Genomic DNA, 16,364 nt, shown 5'->3' on the forward strand with positions numbered 1-16,364 from the left:
TTAGATTATGCCCACTGGAACATTAAGCAACGTGTGTAGGCTACACCTCGCCCATGATTGAAGGACCGCTGTCGTGGAAAATGACTGGACCCGTTTCCCACTTGTGTGCCCTTAAGAGCATACCGCTCTTCTGACTGGCTCGAAACTGGTGAAATGTCGGCGACGACGGGGTCGCGCTTATACCGGCACAACGACTTTCCCACATGCAGGCATTAGACCACGTTCCGGTCATTTAGCGGTACAAAGCGCATGTGGGAAAACGGCTTAGAGACAGTCGGCATGTCTGGGAACGCCCATACAGGCTCTAGGGACGCCCACAATAGATGCTGGGTTAGCTGGCTTAGCCTGGCTGGGGGCGGGGTCAGGGTGGGGTAAATCCTCCCGTTCTATCCATTCAGCAAAGTTAGAATTTAGCTGATAGCCCAGCCCAGGCAGACACGATCGGGGATTTAACCACCGCAGTAAACACACATCTGAGCAGACGTCTTGTGTTCTGCTCTAGAACCCCCAAACCTGTAGTTTAGAGCCACATGAGATATCGGCGGTTTTACCCCACTCGCGCGCCAGCCGTTTAACATTTTGTGGGCGTTCCCAGACATGCGGACTGTCTCTATGGCTAAACTAAGTCTGACTTGCATAGAAAAATATGCTGTGAATTTCAGATTAAACATGTTAAGATATTAAGACAAGTTAGGCTTAGATCAGATTTAAACTCCTCCCAGGATCATTGTTCAGATCATGTGACCCTGCTGACAGGGTATCTGCAGATGCTTTAAAAGCCTGAAAAACTCTACAAAATAAATGATTTAAACTTAAAGTCTTAGAAAGTTTCAAATGTCCTAAATGCAGTATGTTTTTTCACCATGCAGTGACTGTCCACCGTTACACTGATACAGAATAAGGCTAATAGTATTATATGTTTTTTTTATTCATTCTGTCTACTTTACTAACTTTGCTTATAAACTTTGATAACATTTAATTTCCTGTTGTCCTTTTCCTTACACTGTCCCTTTATAGCTTCAGAATTGTCTTTATGTGCAGTTAGAAGAAGGTTGTTTTGACAACTTTGTTTCTCTATTTTGATTTTTAAATTGGTCTAAAATTCACTCAGCATTAAACATGTCTTCTGAAACCTGCAGATACCTTCATAATCATAACAGCTAAACTAATACAGATAAGATGATACTGTAATACAGTAACCTGCAGATAGCTTCATAATCATAACAGCTAAACTAATACAGATGACATGATACTGTAATACAGTAACTCAGCTGTAGCTCAGGTTCATCTTCATAGACAGCAGAAAACTAACATCAGCTTCATCAGCTTTGATTGTATTTATTTATTTATTTATTTATCTTCTCAACAGTCCCTGCTGATGTGACGACCCCCATCATTATTGCGCTGGCTGTTCTTGCTGTCATCATCATTGCTGCCATTGGATTCACACTTTACAAAAAGAAGAAAGGTGAGGAACTCTAAAGGATGTTTTGACATTTACATTTTAGGTGTTAAGTTGATGCTGTTATACAGAGTGGCTGACTGTACACTGAGTGTTATACAGAGTGGCTTACTGTACACTGAGTGTTATACAGAGTGACTTACTGTACACTGAGTGTTGTACAAAGTGACTTACTGTACACTGAGTGTTATACAGAGTGACTTACTGTACACTGAGTGTTATACAGAGTGGCTTACTGTACACTGAGTGTTATACAGAGTGGCTTACTGTACACTGAGTGTTACACAGAGTGGCTTACTGTACACTGAGTGTTATACGGAGTGGCTTACTGTACACTGAGTGTTACACAGAGTGGCTTACTGTACACTGAGTGTTATACAGAGTGGCTTACTGTACACTGAGTGTTATACAGAGTGTCTTACTGTACACTGAGTGTTATACAGAGTGACTTACTGTACACTGAGTGTTATACAGAGTGGCTTACTGTACACTGAGTGTTATACAGAGTGTCTTACTGTACACTGAGTGTTATACAGAGTGGCTTACTGTACACTGAGTGTTATACAGAGTGACTTACTGTACACTGAGTGTTACACAGAGTGACTTACTGTACACTGAGTGTTATACAGAGTGACTTACTGTACACTGAGTGTTATACAGAGTGACTTACTGTACACTGAGTGTTATACAGAGTGACTTACTGTACACTGAGTGTTATACAGAGTGGCTTACTGTACACTGAGTGTTATACAGAGTGGCTTACTGTACACTGAGTGTTACACAGAGTGGCTTACTGTACACTGAGTGTTATACGGAGTGGCTTACTGTACACTGAGTGTTACACAGAGTGGCTTACTGTACACTGAGTGTTATACAGAGTGGCTTACTGTACACTGAGTGTTATACAGAGTGTCTTACTGTACACTGAGTGTTATACAGAGTGACTTACTGTACACTGAGTGTTATACAGAGTGGCTTACTGTACACTGAGTGTTATACAGAGTGTCTTACTGTACACTGAGTGTTATACAGAGTGGCTTACTGTACACTGAGTGTTATACAGAGTGACTTACTGTACACTGAGTGTTACACAGAGTGACTTACTGTACACTGAGTGTTATACAGAGTGGCTTACTGTACACTGAGTGTTATACAGAGTGGCTTACTGTACACTGAGTGTTATACAGAGTGGCTTACTGTACACTGAGAGTGGCTTACTGTACACTGAGTGTTATACAGAGTGGCTTACTGTACACTGAGAGTGGCTTACTGTACACTGAGTGTTATACAGAGTGGCTTACTATAGCCTGAGTGTTACACAGAGTGGCTTACTGTACACTGAGTGTTACACAGAGTGGCTTACTGTACACTGAGTGTTATACAGAGTGGCTTACTGTACACTGAGTGTTATACAGAGTGGCTTACTGTACACTGAGTGTTATACAGAGTGGCTTACTGTACACTGAGTGTTATACAGAGTGTCTTACTGTACACTGAGTGTTACACAGAGTGACTTACTGTACACTGAGTGTTACACAGAGTGGCTTACTGTACACTGAGTGTTATACAGAGTGGCTTACTGTACACTGAGTGTTATACAGAGTGTCTTACTGTACACTGAGTGTTATACAGAGTGACTTACTGTACACTGAGTGTTATACAGAGTGGCTTACTGTACACTGAGTGTTATACAGAGTGTCTTACTGTACACTGAGTGTTATACAGAGTGGCTTACTGTACACTGAGTGCTATACAGAGTGACTTACTGTACACTGAGTGTTACACAGAGTGACTTACTGTACACTGAGTGTTATACAGAGTGGCTTACTGTACACTGAGTGTTATACAGAGTGGCTTAGTTACTGTACACTGAGTGTTATACAGAGTGACTTACTGTACACTGAGTGTTATACAGAGTGACTTACTGTACACTGAGTGTTATACAGAGTGACTTACTGTACACTGAGTGTTATACAGAGTGGCTTACTGTACACTGAGTGTTATACAGAGTGGCTTACTGTACACTGAGTGTTACACAGAGTGGCTTACTGTACACTGAGTGTTATACAGAGTGGCTTACTGTACACTGAGTGCTATACAGAGTGACTTACTGTACACTGAGTGTTACACAGAGTGACTTACTGTACACTGAGTGTTATACAGAGTGGCTTACTGTACACTGAGTGTTATACAGAGTGGCTTAGTTACTGTACACTGAGTGTTATACAGAGTGACTTACTGTACACTGAGTGTTATACAGAGTGACTTACTGTACACTGAGTGTTATACAGAGTGACTTACTGTACACTGAGTGTTATACAGAGTGGCTTACTGTACACTGAGTGTTATACAGAGTGGCTTACTGTACACTGAGTGTTACACAGAGTGGCTTACTGTACACTGAGTGTTATACAGAGTGGCTTACTGTACACTGAGTGTTATACAGAGTGGCTTACTGTACACTGAGAGTGGCTTACTGTACACTGAGTGTTATACAGAGTGGCTTACTATAGACTGAGTGTTACACAGAGTGGCTTACTGTACACTGAGTGTTACACAGAGTGGCTTACTGTACACTGAGTGTTATACAGAGTGGCTTACTGTACACTGAGTGTTATACAGAGTGGCTTACTGTACACTGAGTGTTATACAGAGTGGCTTACTGTACACTGAGTGTTATACAGAGTGGCTTACTGTACACTGAGTGTTATACAGAGTGGCTTACTGTACACTGAGTGTTACACAGAGTGGCTTACTGTACACTGAGTGTTATACAGAGTGGCTTACTGTACACTGAGTGTTACACAGAGTGACTTACTGTACACTGAGTGTTATACAGAGTGTCTTACTGTACACTGAGTGTTATACAGAGTGTCTTACTGTACACTGAGTGTTATACAGAGTGACTTACTGTACACTGAGTGTTATACAGAGTGACTTACTGTACACTGAGTGTTATACAGAGTGTCTTACTGTACACTGAGTGTTATACAGAGTGACTTACTGTACACTGAGTGTTATACAGAGTGGCTTACTGTACACTGAGTGTTATACAGAGTGGCTTACTGTACACTGAGTGTTATACAGAGTGACTTACTGTACACTGAGTGTTATACAGAGTGACTTACTGTACACTGAGTGTTATACAGAGTGGCTTACTGTACACTGAGTGTTATACAGAGTGGCTTACTGTACACTGAGTGTTACACAGAGTGGCTTACTGTACACTGAGTGTTATACAGAGTGGCTTACTGTACACTGAGTGTTATACAGAGTGGCTTACTGTACACTGCGTGTTATACAGAGTGGCTTACTGTACACTGAGTGTTATACAGAGTGGCTTACTGTACACTGAGTGTTATACAGAGTGACTTACTGTACACTGAGTGTTATACAGAGTGACTTACTGTACACTGAGTGTTACACAGAGTGTCTTACTGTACACTGAGTGTTATACAGAGTGACTTACTGTACACTGAGTGTTATACAGAGTGGCTTACTGTACACTGAGTGTTATACAGAGTGGCTTACTGTACACTGAGTGTTATACAGAGTGACTTACTGTACACTGAGTGTTATACAGAGTGGCTTACTGTACACTGAGTGTTATACAGAGTGACTTACTGTACACTGAGTGTTATACAGAGTGACTTACTGTACACTGAGTGTTATACAGAGTGACTTACTGTACACTGAGTGTTATACAGAGTGGCTTACTGTACACTGAGTGTTATACAGAGTGGCTTACTGTACACTGAGTGTTATACAGAGTGGCTTACTGTACACTGAGTGTTATACAGAGTGGCTTACTGTACACTGGTATAAGTATAGAGAGCCAAAGTTAACGTCACTTCCTGCCTTTCTCTGTGCACCTGAAAAAATATGAATGGTGGCTAACAGAGAGAGACGTTACTTTTTTTTTTATCTCGTTTGAATTGTGTCACGGGGTACACATGTCAAATGTGTCAATTTAAAAGAGAACTCTGCTTGTCAAGAAAGTGTCAGTTTGTCCTGAAACTGAAACGTAAGGTTTAGTTTTGTCAATCGACTACATCTCTCGTGTCGCACAACACGTCACACCATCAACAACATGGAGTGACGGGAGAGACATCACTCATGTGACTGGTTGTGCGTAGTCTTTCTGATTTATAACTTGTAGTGCCACAGTTTGACCACAAACTGACTTTCTTGACTTGCAAAGTTCTCTTTTACATTGACAAACATGACATGTGTTCTCCTGTGGCACAATTCAAACGGGATAAAAAAAACGTCTCTCTCCGTTCACCACCATTCATATTTTTTCAGATGCTGGTGCACAGAGAAAGGCAGGAAGTGACGTTCACTTTGGCTCTCTATAATTGGGGAGAAAACGAGGTAAACATGGGGGGGATCTGTCATTTACAACTGTGACAACTTGAGTCATTTTGTCTTGTCTCTTTATTTCAGCCAAAGAGCCTCCATCTTGTAAGTAGAATGTGTTTTGACTTGATGTTCATGATGTGACTTGTACTCTTCTTATATATCAGTGATAGCCAGGCCCGGTTCTACGGGGGTGCAAAAGCATGCATTGCACCCTTATTTTAATTGTCTGCATGCTCAGTTGATTTTTTTTTTTAAATAAATGCTGCAGCTGCACACTTACTTTTTAAACTTGAATTATAATTGTTGTTTTTCTTTGTTCTTTCATGTGAATTTATGGCTTTTTGGCACCTATATGTAACCTTTTAAGGTTGAGATAATTGTATTATCATTATATGGTCCAAATATTTCAGTAAAGCACTTGAAACACTTGAAATATTCTTGCTTGGGTGGTATCATTCTACTTGAAATTATGGTAAAATGCATTATTTTTAGTAAAATAACATGTCAAATTTTTTGGGGCCGACCCGGGTGGCTGCCCGGGTCGGCCCCAAAAAATTTGCCCCTTTAGGATGCATCCCTAGTCATCTTGTTCTGGAACCGGCCCTGGTGATAGCTTGGCTACCTCGCTGCATTTCATAGCTACAGTTGAGAAAGCTTTGTATATATTGAGCAAATGAACTTTTCAGGGCTTCTTCCTCCAGCATTGTGTGTTTATAAAAAGTGATGATAGCAGCTTGGTGCAGGTTCAGTTTACTAACAGTGTGTTTCTGACCTTACAGCTTCTGGAAACATCTCAGAGCTCTCAGAGAAACTCAATCAAGACGCCTCAAACGGATGAAGTTACACACAGTAAGTTACTTTCATATGGGCAGACAAAATGCTGATATGTGCACTATTCACATCTGAAAGATCATATCCTACGGTGGCGCAGTCGGTAGCGCTGTCGCCTCACTGTTAGAAGGTCCTGAGTTCGATTCTCGCCTGGGACACTGTGGGCGCTGTGGTTGTGTTCCCCCCCATATCTTCAGTGCCTACTGCCCAGGGGGGTTATCTGTCGTAAGGGCCTTTCTCTCTCTGTGGAGTTTGCATGTTCTCCCCGTGCTCCCCCAGGGGGTTCCTCCGTATATAACCCCCCCACTAAAAACATGCAGAAGATCAGATCGTCATCGTCATCCGACCAGTGACGACAACATCCGAAGTTGGTCCCCGGGCGCTGTACGAGAAAGCGACCACTGCTCCTGGCCTGCCCCCCGGAGGAAAGGACATGCCTGGATGGGTTAAATACAGAGGACACTTTTCACCGGCCACCGTCAGCATGAGTGTGTTGTGGCTGCATGTGTCGTGGTGTTCGTGTGACAATAAAAGACGGGCTTGTCCGTTACGAGAGATATATTGATATTTACTCATTTCACTTCATATTTAAACACCTGAAATACAGCTACAAACAGGCTACAGCTTTTCAGCCTAGGTTGACTGCCTGACGTGACATTGCTGTTAAAGTAGATTGATGTGAAGTTAAGTATCATATCATTAGACGATAACAAGTCAGTGAGATTTCACATTACTTTTGTATCCATACGTAGCCTACTGGCAGTCAATACAGAGCCAAATATCCTGAGACCCATCACACATGAACAACCAACGCAACTCGTCAACTGTTTTATAACTGTTTATCCACGCTGGTGTATGGAAGTGAATGGTGAGCTTTCCCCCATGATGGGCGTGGCCTATTTCATGCAGTGTCTCTATGGGAAGATGAGTGAAGATAGCTAGAGAAAAAACAAACCAACTTAGGCACAGATGCTTTGGGATACGTACAAACATCTACATTTATAAAATATTTGATAATAAAATCAAAACAAATGATGGTAATCTTTAAAGCATAGTAGGTAAATTAAGTCATCACTGGTTTACAAATCCACAATATTTGATCATATCTGACTGATGAACTTCAGGTAATGATTTGATGTAGGTTATGTGTTGCTGAAGTATTTTATACATGATCTCATTGTTATTTCTGTCTCTTTAGGGATCAATTGCGCACTGGAGCCAGAAGAGGCGCTGTCACTTTCACCCTTCCATCTTTAAACTGGGAATAAGTGGCTTATTAATCATTCATGAATCATTGGGAAGTTTCAGATGACACAAAAGTTCAGTAATCCAGTGCACATACAGACAAACAATAGGAGCATCATACGTATTTAAATAGCTGATTACTAGGTTTTGTTTTAAAGGAGAATTTCGTTTTTTTTTAACCTGGAGCCCTCTCCTCACATTAATCATTATCTGACGACTCACCCAGTGTTCTCTGCAGCGTTTTTGTCCGTCTTAGGCGTTGTTTTGAGATCAATAGTGTGCAAGCCAGTCCTAGAACGGAGCTCCGTGGGGGCCACGTGGCAGCGTGCTTTTCATCCATGTAAATAGACAGTTTTATTGCCGTTTTCGACCCATATCATCATAATCTGATCCCTAAAGAACCATCAGACTGCTATTCTCCCCCGGGCTCTTTACAGCGGTAGTTACAGGCATCCCATTTCCTCCTGTCGGGTCAGTGAGACCAACTCTCGTCAAGTCAGTCCACAGGCCAGCGGCAGGAAAGTCTCGCGGGACTCCTAAAACATTTATAACAGGGGTGTCAAACATGCGGCCTGGGGGCCAGAACCGGTCCACCAGAGGGTCCAATCTGGTCCACAGGGTGACTTTGCAAATTGTGAAAATTGCACTGAGAAGTCCTTCAATCCAATGTGATGCACTTGTGAAGGCTAAGAGATACCAGGTTTCAGGAGCAACTTAAAGATCTATTCATGCTTTCTGTATTCATCACTAAATGCTTTTAAATGGTATGGTAAAACATGTTCTTAAAATGTGCCTGTAATTGTTTATACTAAAAGAAAGGGGATTTATTATCTTTAGGTTTTTATGCATTTCTTTTCTTTGTTTGGCCCACTTGTGACTAAATTGGGTCACATGTGGCCCGTGAACTAAATTGAGTTTGACGCCCCTGATTTACAACTTACATAACTTTTTGCTGTAAAATGAGATTTCAACCATTTAGTTGCTGTAATAAAATGTCAGCTCACATGATGGTAAAATACGCTAGGGCGGCTATTGAGGTTTTTAACACCTCTGATCACTAAAGAGCAACTTTTTGCTGATGGAAAATCTGCTTTTAGAAAGAATTTAATGGAAGGAATGTGAGACACATGGGTTGATTGGGTTTTCCTTTCTAAATTTGAATATTCATTTGACACAAAACTATAGTTATTGTTGTAGTTATAAACACAGTGTGATTTTATTGGAAAGGTTTTCCCTGGGGAACTACTTATTTGGCCAAAAAGATGTCAGTCTGAGATTTATTTTTCCAGTTATGTAAATATTTTGCTGGTATATCTTTTTTATGCAAAGTGTGGTCAAATCTACAGCTCTTGTTGAATTGCATTCTCCCACACAAAAAAAACAATTCATTTGTATATTTGATGTTTTGCTGAATTACAGTAACTAAGGGAGAATCTATTGCTTAATTTCTGTCTGTTTTGATCTGTCATTTAAACACTTTGACGTGCCTTAATTTAAAGTAGGATGTGATGCGGGGGTTTTTCCTCTTTACTGTAAGTTTCTAAACATCCTAAAAAGCTTAAGTTATGTTCTGATTTTGGATTACTTACAGGCTAGATTAATTTAGATGAATTTAGGGGTGTGGTCATTTAGCTCTTTGTAGAGTTTGTGAACATGTAGAGGATGATTCAGGACGCTCAGAACATGTTCTGGTTTGGATTACTGAAATTAATGTCCAATTAAATTGCACTGCTGATGCATTCCTTTTGTACTGCTGTTTGGCTTTTCAATAAAGTCCCAATAGACCAAAAGTCTAGTTTGTTTGTTTGTTTGTTTATCCCAAGTATCCTTTTCGTTATATATGTGTGGCTATAATGTGAATGTTGCAGCAGGAGAACCCACTGTTGCTACTGAGACTTACATGTCATGAATGTGCTTCTGACATGTCAGTGTTTGACTGTAAAGACTGAATGACAACAAATGGTAAACTGTCACACGATTGATTCATTTTTTAACTTAAAATTCTCTTAGTTCTACTTGAATGACAGCAGATTAGAGGGTCCTACACAAAATTGAGATGATCATAGACCAGCCCAGTTGAAGGGAAATCTTCAGGGTGCAACCACAAACTAAATCAAATCCACATCATTTATATTTACCTGTTTAACAGATTAACTGTCCACCCCATATCCTAATATCACTGGTCATTTACTGTAACCTGCAACCTTTTCATTTAAATGTCTTTTATCGACATATTATGATGTGTGTCTTGGTGTAATCACATTTGAGTCAGGAAAATACAGTCTTGAATTTGCACAAGTAGGGTATCACAAGTTAGTCCAACAGTTCTGACCCAGGACCAATAACTATAGCACATCAGATTTACAGACCTGACAGACTCGGCAGGTCTCAGATCAGCTGACATCAGGCCCAGGTCTGTTTTTTTTTTTAGAAGAACCTGTCTCACTGAATCCTACCTGGCAACCGATGACATCACTATGTCAGATGTTGCGCTAGTTTAGTGTTTAAGATGATGCCTCTCAGGTAATTTCTCAAATTCCCTCACTCCACCAGGTCCTTTATGATGACTAGATTTATATTTAACAATAATGTATAATGTGCTGTAAGTTAAATACTATTAATACTATTTTTCACTATGTTCCCCTACTTTAAAATCCTCGTGGTTGTAGTAACCCCCCCCCCCCCACACACACACACACACACGTCTTTAGACAGCTTTTGGGGATTAACAACTGAAAGAAAACTCAACTGTTTATTGTAGTTCTGTCTACTTTTAATTGAGGCAATTAAGTAACTTCAGCAGAAGTTCAGTGAAAAGTCCCCCCCCTCCCCCAAGAAGTGCTACAACATTTGTTTGTTATTTGAGTGGAGAGTGAAACCTCTGATCAGAACAGTCCATATAACATGTTGTCACTTCCTCATTTTGCATGATGTGGACACCGTGGAACCCCCCTGAAAAACCTCTTGGGGGCCCCTGAACCACACTTTGGAACCACAATATAAGAATATTAAAACCCAGTTTCTTGAGGATTCCGGTGAACTTAATGCTCAGTATGAGTGAGGTAATTTATAGGAATTTGGTAGCTATGGCAATGACCCCAAACACAAACAGGTTTGGGAAACATTTTTGACGGTTGTTAGTTTGGGGCGGAGCAGATTGTTGGATAAGGTTTGGTACTTCCTGTTAGTGTTACTTTGTGATCACATGTCACCAGCAGCCATATTAATAAACCAAAGGTTACAACAATCAGGTGACACACCTAAAACATTACTTTTATCACAACACTTACCAACATGAAGTTTAACATTCTTATTCTAAATCATGCTCCTCCTAATAGTAAGCAGGGATAAGGACCTGAAACACTGTAACTATTCAGTTTAAATTTGACATATTCCATTTCAAACTTTAACATATTTCTCTCAGTGGCTGCAATGCTTTGCTTTCTCCCCATGTGTCACCTCACTCTTATGAATGTTGTACCTGACACTTGATATCATAAAGCAATATAAGTATAAATTAATCATTACAGGACAGAGCAGCGAGTTGAAAACTCTCTTTATTTGGAGATGTGTGTTGTATTCTGTTACACTTTGCACAATGCTACTGTACAATGAACCATGTTTGTCTTAACTGCAGAACTAAATAACTGTATTGTTTAAATTAGTATGGATAACACAAGTATAAGCAAAGAAGGCTCATTTAATGAAAGTCCAGTTGTCTAAACATCATTAACCAGTCTTGACCCTCCTTTCATCTGACGGGTTGAGACAATATTGGGACAATATTGTCACATTTGAGCCTTTCACCAACTCTCACGTCTCATAGTGTTAAGTGTAAGATCTTGAAAAGTAGGACCCTGGACAGGTGGGATATATTTGACATATTTGACAACTGGTACAATGACCTATAGGTAGGCTACTGTACACTTGACCTTTATGTCTCAAGATGTTTAGCCTGTATTTTAAAACAACAGTCAGTGAGTGGTGCTGGCTACAGCACACCAGAGAGGGCGATGTTTCTCAGGTCAATCAGTCACAAACTGAACAACATTTCAGGTGACATAATTCCTCTAGCGGCCATACTGGATGTCCTCAGCTATAGGGATTTCCCAGTGGACCTGAAGAAGTGAATTCTCCATTCTTTTCTCCAAATACAGGAATACTTTTTACGACTTAAATTCAAAAATGCTGTGTATACACATACATATATATCATTTTGGAAGGAACTCCTTAATTAATGGACGTTATTCAGAGTGCCTTGGTTGATCTGATCTGAGGTCAGATCAGAACATGCCCTTCCTGTAGCAGTGGTCCAGCTCGGAGACGTCCTCCTTACACACCTTTATCCAGCCATCCTCCTGCATGTGGTACACACACACACACACACACACACACACACACACACACACACACACACACACACACACACACACACACACACACTGAAAGATGTTAGCTCGGGCTTATGGTAAACAGTGTTGGGCAGTAACGCGTTACTTAGTAACGCCCGAGCTAACGCGTTACTGTAATTAGTTACTTCTTCAGTAACTAAGTAATATAAGGCGTTACAATTTCCAAAACAGTAATTAGATTACAGTTACTAATCCAAGTAACGCTGCGTTAGATCATTGTCCGCCAGAATGCAGTGTTTTCTATGTAAAAAGAGAAGAAAAGAAAAAGTAATCCTCACGGACTCAGGTAGACCTGTCGCGCCGCACATACGTCATGACGTATCGCACACATACGTCATGACGTATCGGCGCGACAGGTGGTTACTTCAAAACAAACTGAAGCAGCATGATGGAGGCTGAAGCCAGGAGAAGAGAAATACACGTTCAAAAGCTGGAGGTATTCATGCCATTAATTTTGAGTTTGTCTTGGTCAAAGAGGCAAAGAACATTATTGTCCTTTGTAAAGTAAACTATGTGCGAGCAGCTTGGCAGATGCTACCTATTTGCACTGTTGACTCGCCCTCATGTCGATGCATGATAGCCTAGAGAAAATAGCCACGAAGAATAATGTCAAGCTGCCACAGAGAAAGACGTTTGCTGGCTACCTCGAGAGAAAATATGCGTGGATGGAGGCTAAATTGAAGGCGACGCTGGGTGAGGTAGACTTGGGTGTTCACTGGATTAACAGATCCACTTTGGGTAAGTGTTCTTCTACACTTTGTATACTTTCACCTTCTGGTCAAAGCCTTCTGACTATCATCACTTTTCTTACAGCAACGAAGCTTGAAACGTTTGCATTGAGGCTGTGTTGTTTCATTACCACAGTAACAGCATGTTTCTTTACACTTACGTTATCATAGACTGTATCTCTGACTATCATTTCACGTATTTTCCCCGTGTGAAGCTAGCCACTCTTAACACACTACTTCCTGTTCTTTCTAACCGAATTTCAAAGTAAAACGCCTTTGGCGTTTCTTTTAACATAATACCAAAGCGAAAATAATTAATACGGTGACATGCTAGACATGTAACAACTTAAGTGTAAGGTATTTTGGGGTAAAAAAGTTTACTTAAAGTAACTATAACGTAACTAGTAACGTAATTAGTTACTTTTTGAAAAAGTAATCAGTACAGTAACTTGTATTACTTTTTTAACGAGTAATCAGTAATCAGTAACTAATTACTTTTCCAGAGTAACTTGCCCAACACTGATGGTAAAACACACTGAAAGATGTTAGCTTGGGCGTATGGTAAAACACACTGAAAGATGTTAGCTCGGGCGTATGGTAAAACACACTGAAACACGTTAGCTCGGGCGTATGGTAAAACACACTGAAACACGTTAGCTCGGGCGTATGGTAAAACACACTGAAAGATGTTAGCTCGGGCGTATGGTAAAACACACTGAAACACGTTAGCTCGGGCGTATGGTAAAACACACTGAAAGATGTTAGCTCGGGCGTATGGTAAAAACACACTGAAAGATGTTAGCTCGGGCGTATGGTAAAACACACTGAAACACGTTAGCTCGGGCGTATGGTAAAACACACTGAAAGATGTTAGCTCGGGCGTATGGTAAAACACACTGAAACACGTTAGCTCGGGCGTATGGTAAAACACACTGAAAGATGTTAGCTCGGGCGTATGGTAAAAACACACTGAAAGATGTTAGCTCGGGCGTATGGTAAAACAAACTGAAACACGTTAGCTCGGGCGTATGGTAAAACACACTGAAAGATGTTAGCTCGGGCGTATGGTAAAACACACTGAAAGATGTTAGCTCGTGTTGTGATGTGATCTTATTGACTGTCACAGGCTACCGTAGTTGTGTAGTACTTTAGTAGACGCACACAAGTGACGTCAGTTAAGCAACTGTATGTTACCTGAACAGCACGTGAATACCTGTCTCATGCCAGTGAATAAACCAACATAAAGTAAGAACTGCGTCTTCCTTCAATCATCATCATGACATGGTGTCAGAAATAAAAGCGACAGTGAACGAGAGCAGAATGGCAAAGTTTGGTCCGCCAGAACCGTTCGATTTCACACGACCAGCGGAGTGGCCGGTGTGGAGGCAAAGGTTTGCTCGCTTCCGAGTAGCGTCCAAACTCGACCGAGAGAGCGGCGAGGTACAGGTCAACTCTCTCCTGTACGCGATGGGAAGAGACTCGGAAGCCATCTACAGTTCATTTGTGTATGACGAGGGAGAAGAGGATGCCCGTCCTGAGTTTGACTACGAGTTGGTGGTCAACAGGTTCGACGACCACTTCATCCCCAAGAGGAACGTAATACACGAGCGGGCGTGTTTTCACAAGCGGGTTCAAAGGGCCGGTGAGACGGTCGAAGCTTTTGTCCGCAGCCTGTACGAGCTAGCACAGCACTGCGAGTTCGGCATCACAAAAGATGAGCAAATAAGAGATCGGATCGTCATAGGAATAACTGACGGTGACGTTTCACAAAAGCTACAGCTGGAGTCCGACTTGACGCTGGAGAGAGCCATCCAGCTTGCACGCCAAAACGAGCAGATCAAACAGCAGAACGCGGACATGCGCAAGGACTGTGAGGTGAACGAAGTGAAGCGGAGACAGTATGCTAATGCTAATGCTAATCCAAGGAGAAGCTACGACAGACAGCGCCAGTCCATGGGAGGACATAAACACAGTGAGTTTAAGCAACAGAGTGCTTGCCCACGCTGCAACCGTAGCCATGGCACAAGAGAGGATTGCCCTGCCCAAAATAAACGATGCAGAAAATGTAATAAAGTGGGCCACTTTGAAGTAGTGTGCAAAACAAAAATGATAAAATCAGTGAGAGCAGGGGCAAATGCCAGTGGTGAAGATGATTCCTTTTTCCTTGGAAGCATAATAGAGCAGCCTGACAAGGACACTGATTGGGATGTAGAGCTTCAAGTGAATGGCAGCCCAGTTGAATTTAAAATTGACACTGGAGCGGACATCACAGTGATGTCACAAGAGACATTCAGTGGCTTGCTGCACCCACCGAGGCTGACTAATGCCAGGCCAGACGTGTCCAGCCCAGGAGGTAAAGTGACATGTGTGGGCAGATTTCTAGCTGCTAGCCCATACAAGGGACAGAAATATAAATACTCGATTACAGTCATAAAAGGGCCATTTGCTAGCAACTTGCTGGGCAGGAGTGTAGCAAAGCGCATGGGGCTGGTCGTAAGAGTCAATGAAGTGAGCAGCGACTCACTCGGGGACGTGTTCGGAGACATAGGGCTGCTGGACTGCGAACCCGTGAAAATAGAGCTCAGAGACAACGCAGAGCCCTACAGCGTGACATCTCCAAGGCGAGTGCCCTTTCCCCTCCTCCCCAAGGTGGAGGCAGAGCTGAAGCGCATGCTGAGTCTGGGGATTATAGAAGAAGTCACAGAACCCACAGACTGGTGCTCACCGATGGTGCCAGCCGCAAAACGGAACAAAGAGCAGGTCAGAATTTGTGTCGATCTGAAACGGCTAAACAAAGCAGTAAAACGGGAGAAATACATTCTGCCCAATTTAGATGACATAACTCCCAAATTGGCCGGGGTTAAAGTCTTTTCAACCTTAGACGCTTCAAGCGGTTTTTGGCAGGTCCCATTAGACCCCAGCTGTCAAAATCTGACCACATTCATAACCCCGATGGGCAGGTTCTGTTTTAGACGGTTACCATTCGGTATTACATCAGCTCCTGAGATCTTTCAAAGACTGATGAGTACACTGCTCAAAGACTTAGAAGGGACTGTGGTCGTGATGGACGACATTCTAGTTTATGGAGCATCCAAAGCGGAGCACGACCGCCGCCTGGACACGGTCATACAGATCATCAGGGCGTCCGGACTGAAGCTCAACCGAGCCAAGTGCCACATAGGCAAATCAGAACTGCAGTATTTCGGTCACATTATCGGTGCTGATGGTGTGAAACCAGATAAGAGCAAAGTGGAGGCTGTCTCTCGCATGCCGAGCCCCACTAACGTCGAGGAACTGCGCCAGGAGCTGGGACTCATCAACTAC

At 42.0% G+C, this 16,364-nt stretch overlaps 1 protein-coding gene across 2 annotated transcripts in view; it reads left to right on the plus strand.

Moving 5' to 3' along the window:
• The window catches only part of LOC310785773 (class I histocompatibility antigen, F10 alpha chain-like), a 13,969-nt gene extending 4,285 nt beyond the window's left edge, over positions 1–9,684 (plus strand). For both annotated transcript variants that reach the window (XM_083646913.1, XM_083646914.1), the window contains 4 exons: positions 1,370–1,468; positions 5,909–5,926; positions 6,604–6,673; positions 7,854–9,684. In XM_083646913.1, coding sequence (XP_083503039.1) covers positions 1,370–1,468; positions 5,909–5,926; positions 6,604–6,662 — 176 coding nt within the window. In that variant the 3' untranslated portion in view covers positions 6,663–6,673; positions 7,854–9,684. The remainder of the gene's footprint in view (positions 1–1,369; positions 1,469–5,908; positions 5,927–6,603; positions 6,674–7,853) is intronic.
• The last annotated feature ends 6,680 nt before the right edge of the window (positions 9,685–16,364 follow it).

Source organism: Poromitra crassiceps (assembly GCF_964638095.1).
Source record: "Poromitra crassiceps genome assembly, chromosome: 11".
NCBI lineage: Eukaryota > Metazoa > Chordata > Actinopteri > Beryciformes > Melamphaidae > Poromitra > Poromitra crassiceps.